General features: G+C 34.8%; 1 protein-coding gene across 2 annotated transcripts in view; it reads left to right on the forward strand.

Annotated features, from left to right (window-relative positions):
• The window catches only part of LOC102605245 (protein MADS AFFECTING FLOWERING 5-like), an 11,646-nt gene that overhangs the window by 2,394 nt on the left and 3,042 nt on the right, over positions 1 to 6,210 (forward strand). The window contains exon 2 of one of the 2 annotated variants that reach the window (XM_006360193.2): positions 5,904 to 5,973. In XM_006360193.2, coding sequence (XP_006360255.1) covers positions 5,904 to 5,973 — 70 coding nt within the window. Of the gene's footprint in view, positions 1 to 5,903; positions 5,983 to 6,210 lie in introns of both variants that reach the window. The other variant, XM_006360192.2, reaches the window with a different exon arrangement.

A 6,210-nucleotide genomic window follows, 5' to 3' on the forward strand; every position in this document is an offset into this window, starting at 1 on the left:
CGCCCCCCCCCCCCCAATATATACAACCCTAATTATTCTAAGAAAATATGAAATTTTCCAAACTAATATTCTCCTCTTCGCGAGACTAGCACACCACTTTAGCTCGATAAAATTTTCTTAATGCATAGGGTTGAATTGTTAACTTCAGTAAGCTTCAATTTATGTGGCTCAATGTCTGCATTAGTTCAAGTTACTTGCAGTGTTTTGCCAACATTCTAGCACGACACACTTGCTCAATAAATTTCCCCAGTGCGTCAAGTTGGATTATCAATTCTAGTCAACTTTGAGTTTGTGTTCATATTCCTACATTGGTTTTTTAAGCAGCTCTTTGGTGCTTCACCAACATTAAAAAGGAACACCAAAGTTAGTGTAATATACTAGACTTGAGTTTTTACCCAAAGTCTAGGCAATTGCACTCCCCCTCCCGCAACCCAATCTCCAGTTGGGTCATTGAGATCGCAACATTATTCAATATGGCTTTCTAAGCATCTTTTAACCATATCTTGAAACATGCAACAGCCCATGAATACTTTTGATTTTAGCATGAGTCAACATTCTTCTTGATTATTCTTGACCTTATGAAATCATATCATTCTTTTTCTCATAAAAAGGATTCATCCTCAAGCTCAGCTTATCTACTTCAAAAGGATAAAAAACCAAATTATTAGGCAAATCATAATGAAGGCCACACCAGATTCCCTTGGTTGAAATAACACGAAATAATACACATAAGCCTCTTTTTACACTTGAATTTAAATAGTTACCATCAATAAATATTGAGATACAATCATTATCTAAGATAATAAAGTCATCAAAATGCGACATACGAATATAGTACATTACTTCTACAAATACCTTAGATGCAAAGTTATCAAAGGTGTGCTTAAGCCTCGAAACAAGGCTCAAAATGTGTTGAGCGCTTTGCCTCGCTTAATGCGCTTTAGTGTCGTCATCAAGATTTGTAAGACATACTTTTCTCTTCCAATGAGCCTCTTTTGAAGAGGTGACACTATACAATTGATATTTTACTTTATTGTAAAAATAATTCAATTTCTTTGTTCATATTATTTGTCATTCATGCTTATAATTATTAGTCTTAGACTAAACTAACATATTTGTATTTTTTTCTCCCTTTGCGCCTTTCTTCATTAAAGCCCACACTTTATTTGCGCTGAAACCCAACAAACCTTAGAGCTTTTTGTACTTTTTGTTTTTGATAATCACGACTTAGATGTTCAAGGAATCTCGAGCATTATAATGAACCAATTCACATTATAATCCAAGGCTTCCTAAATGAGATTCAAGCTCCATTTCTCGTTCGTGCTACCATTCCAACATGTGTGTAGCATGAGATGAACTCTTTCGAAGGTTCATTGAATGATTCACACTTAATAAAAAGTAATTAAAGTGCTCGTAACTTCTTTGCTTAGCTATGAGTGGTTTTTTAATACCTGAATATTTGGTTTGATACCTTGCTACTAATTTTAGAAAGATTCCAACCTCCCAAGTAAAGAACTGTTACAAATAATGAAGAAACTAGTAGATTCAGATATGAAGCAATGTAAAATAAACCAAATTTTATACCTGAATATTCGGTTTGATACCCTGCTACTAATTCTTCTTCTGCTTCTGGTAAATCAAAAGGTAATCTTTCATACTTGTCCAGAAAAGAAATTAGAAAAACGATAAACCTGATGGGTTACATAAATTCCACCCCCAAAAACCATATTTTGATTGTGCTTCCACTATATTAACTATACTTGAACTGTTAGATAATCATAGTCGATGATAACATCACTGTGCCCATCGCTATTACAAAACTATTTGAGAGATTTTCACCTCATACAGCTCCTCAGAGGTCACAAATAAATGTAAGGGCCCTTTCCTATTCTTCCTCTTGATATGTTTGTCAGGTAGAGTCAAAATCTCTCCTAAGATCCCAAATTATACCATGGAATTCTGTCTGGTATATTTAAAACTAATAAATAAGTGTTTTGGAATTCATCTCAACTTTTAAGAATTTTAAGTTTGCTTTGTGTTGTAGGTGTAGTAGTGTCGGTTTGGGTTATAATCCTCCCCTTAGAAGAAATTCTTCATTTTTACAACAAAATGAGGAAGTCATGCACAAGAGAATCATTAGGAAGATTTGTCTTAATTATAAGCATTATCATTAATGTGCTCATTAGCTTAGAAGGGGCCTTCTACAATAAAGACCATAGAAGCTTGTTTTTTCTTCTTTGTGGAAACCTTTCTCTCAAGTGAATCTAAAATTTGATCATCAGGTTAAAAAATAATTCCCTTTGTTTGTTTGCTTTGGTATTTGTTTTCTCAACTTGCTTTCTAGCAAGTTGCGGAAATGAAGATGTTGCGCTGGATATGTGGGCATACCAGGAGAGATAAAATTAGAAATGAGGATATCCAGGATCAAGTGGGACTTGGGAGTAGCTTTGTGGAGGAAAAGATGTGGGAAAGCAAGAATGAGATGGTTCGACATGTGAAGAGGAGATGCACTGATAGCTTAGTGCGGAGGTGTCAGAGGTTGGCCATAGATGGTTTCATGAGATGTACAAGTAGACCAAAGAAGTATTAGGGGGAGGTGATTAGACAAGAAATGAGTTACTAGGTTGTACTGTGCAAGCAACTGATGAGGTTGATAATGTTGCCTTAATGCTTCGTACGGAAGGTAGTCATTATAGTTTTCTCCAATTAAAATGATAGATTGAGATGATCCATCCCTGACATCAGGTGTAGGCAGAATACCATCTCCATCATGAGCCACATTTGTTGTGTGTCGAGGACGATCGTTATTGCATGAAGGCTTACTATGAAGAAGCTCGCATTCCTCTCTTACGTGGCCTCCTGTGTTACAATGAGTGCAATGTAAGAGGACAAGATGACAATCCTCTCTTACATGTCCTCCCCTTATCTAAGTTGCTCGGACTCGGGTGCGGGTATCCGAGACGGATGCGAATCCGAGAGTCGAATTCGGCAAAATTTAAATTTTAAGATTCGGGGGTGCGAATCCGAGTATGGATACGGGTGCAGAGATTCGGCTAAAATTATTCAATTTTATAAAATATAGTTATAATAATAATAATAATACTAATAGTACTAATAATATTAAATATTTTGTAAAACGCTATACTTAAAAGCATATCAATTTATAGATATACAAATTTAAAAGTATAAATTAATTACTTGTTACTAATTAATTTTAAAAAAATTATAATTCCTTTTATTTATTATAAAAAAGAAATAATATATAGCCTAAGTTAAATTAGATAGTAGTACAATTCATTAAAGTTCTGTGTATTGTCCTTTCTTCTCCCAAGAAACCCTAGCCTACTTTTTTACTTTTCAAGAAAAAAAGCTAGCTTTCTTCTTTTTCAAGAAAAAAACTTTGAATTATTTGTTCTTTCCCATGGAGCCCTTCGCCTCCTCTATGTTCTTGTACAAGAAAAAGATCTGCCTGCTCTCTTCTCTATTTTTGTAAGCTTTGCCTCTTCATTATTCTTTTCCATGGAGCAGCCAGACCTTGTGACAACTTCGTCGTCGTCAACTTTCGCTGGCCATGAAATTGATCTCTTCTTCCCCATTTTTTTCTCGGCTTTGGTCAAAGTATCCGGATCGGATTGACCGAATCCGACACGCACCCCGCACCCGCACCAGTGTCGCGTCGAGACGGGTTCGGCAGCAAAAATGAAGAGTCCGCGCAACATAGTCCCTTATTACAATAGGTGCAACGTTTATTGTTCCTTCACTTTGTTGTGTGTTGAGGACGATCGTTATTGCATGAAGGCTTACTATGAAGAAGCTCGCATTCCTCTCTTACGTGGCCTCCTGTGTTACAATGAGTGCAATGTAAGAGGACAAGATGACAATCCTCTCTTACATGTCCTCCCTTGTTACAATAGGTGCAACGTTTATTGTTCCTCCACTTTTCTTTTCTGTATCCACCTTGAAAATTGTTAGTTTAGACAAGCATGATAGATGCATTATAGGAATTTACCTCTGGTGGTGCAAATTTGATGGGTAGAAATCTTGAAAATACTTCTTCCAAGGTAGGAACATATGGGCTAGGAAGGATTTGGTCACGAACTGAGATTAGGTCTCCCACAACCCAATCCAATATTATTACTATTTTTGAGTAAGTGATCTTCAAATCCTTGACCTATGAACCACAATTCTACAGAGGCTTCCCAAGAGGTGTAATTACCACTACCATCTAACTTTATAGTAGTAATTACAAGAGATAGTGTAGATGAAACAAATGACATAACATTTTAAGAAGTCTGATTATCAATTTGTCTATAACCCATTTTTTTCCCACAAAAAAAAGTACTGAGGAAACAAAGAAGTTAGAGTCTTTAACAAATATGAGAGTTTGACATTTGAGAATCAAAGATGTAAAGAACCAGATGTAAGAATGATTTTTTTCCTTTGGACGAATATTCAGAAAAAACAAAGAGAACCAATTATACCAGAATAAGAGGAGAAAAGGAAATATAGGAATTTGGATAAAATTTAAAGGACACGAAGAAAGAGAGAGTTGAGACTCGACAGCGTTTTGATATGGTTGTTTTAGCAACAAGTTAATTGATTCCTCCGTTTTTTTTTACTCTCAAATTCTTTTACCAAAAAAGATGTGAACATTCAGAGAGAGGGCTAAAGCCAGTGCTCGGATACCATGAGAAATTAGAAGAATAAGAGGTGATATTGAAAATTGAATTAATTGATTATTCCCTGGAGTTAATAGGATTAAATAGTTGTTACAACTTACAAATAATGTAAATAAGGAAAGAAACTAATAAATATTAGACAATATCCTGACTGCCTAATTATAGAGATTAGAGAATATTCTCATATCTATACTATCTAATTATATCATATTTGAATATTCTCATATTTGCATTATCTAATTATACCTTATTTAATAAAATCTAATATTAACATCAAGTTTCCGCTATCCGAAAAATGCAGACTGAAGTAAAAGATCACAAAATGCAACACAAACAAGGCCGAACCAAGTACTACTTGCTCAAAGGGAGAAACTAATTAAATCCAATTTGAGACACATAGGGAAAGCAAAAGAGAGATTTTCGACCCTACAAGCAACAAGATGGATCGGCTTTTTGGCCGTTGCGCTAACTTGTAGTTTAGCGATATAAGACGAGATATTGAAAATTGAATTAATTGATTATTCCCTCAAGTTAATAGGATTAAATAGTTGTTACAACTTACAAATAATGTAAATAAGGAAAGAAACTAATAAATATTAGACAATGTCCTGACTGCCTAATTATAGAGATAAGAGAATATTCTCATATCTACACTTATCTAATTATATCATATTTGAATATTCTCATATTTGCATTATCTAATTATACCTTATTTAATAAAATCTAATATCAACATCAAGTTTCCGCTATCCGAAAAATGCAGACTGAAGTAAAAGATCACAAAATGTAACACAAACAAGGCCGAACCAAGTACTACTTGCTCAAAGGGAGAAACTAATTAAATCCAATTTGAGACACGTAGGGAAAGCAAAAGAGATATTTTCTACCCTACAAGCAACAAGATGGAACGACTTTTTGGCCGTTGCGCTAACTTGTAGTTTAGCGATATAGTAGGGTTGCCATTTCTCAAACTTTTCTATAATATAGGGTATACTTTAGGGAACCTAGTTTTGGGTTCCTCCCCCTTGAACCTATACCTTATTAATTAGAAGATGACTTCATTTTTGTTATCCGGAAGTATTTTCGATGGTTTAGTGCCTAATGCCCAAAGAGATTGAACACCATTAAATATGTTTGGTTTCTGGTGCAGTCTTAAGTTTAAACCTATACAAATTGATCTGCTCCCCATAATATTTTCCTTATATCTGATAATATCTTTTCCAGTCTGACAGAAGTACTTCAACGCTATGAAAGCCACGCCGAAGCAGAAAAAGAGAACTCTGCAGAAATTCAGATGCCAGAGGTATTTGATTAGTTGACTGCTAAGTGCTATCAACTTATGTTCTAGTGAATTACAATCCTCTCTTGATACATGAAATAAGTGCACTGTGTGTCCATATATTTAAGTTATCAATTAATTTGGTTACTCTGATGTTAAGTAACTTTGAACTTGCATCGTTAAAAAGAGGGAGCAGCCTTGAACTGATCAATATCTTTTTTTTTTTTTTTTGATAATCGAGAAATCCGTCTG

The sequence above is a fragment of the Solanum tuberosum genome, unplaced genomic scaffold, assembly GCF_000226075.1.
Source record: "Solanum tuberosum cultivar DM 1-3 516 R44 unplaced genomic scaffold, SolTub_3.0 scf00314, whole genome shotgun sequence".
Classification (NCBI taxonomy): Eukaryota; Viridiplantae; Streptophyta; class Magnoliopsida; order Solanales; family Solanaceae; genus Solanum; species Solanum tuberosum.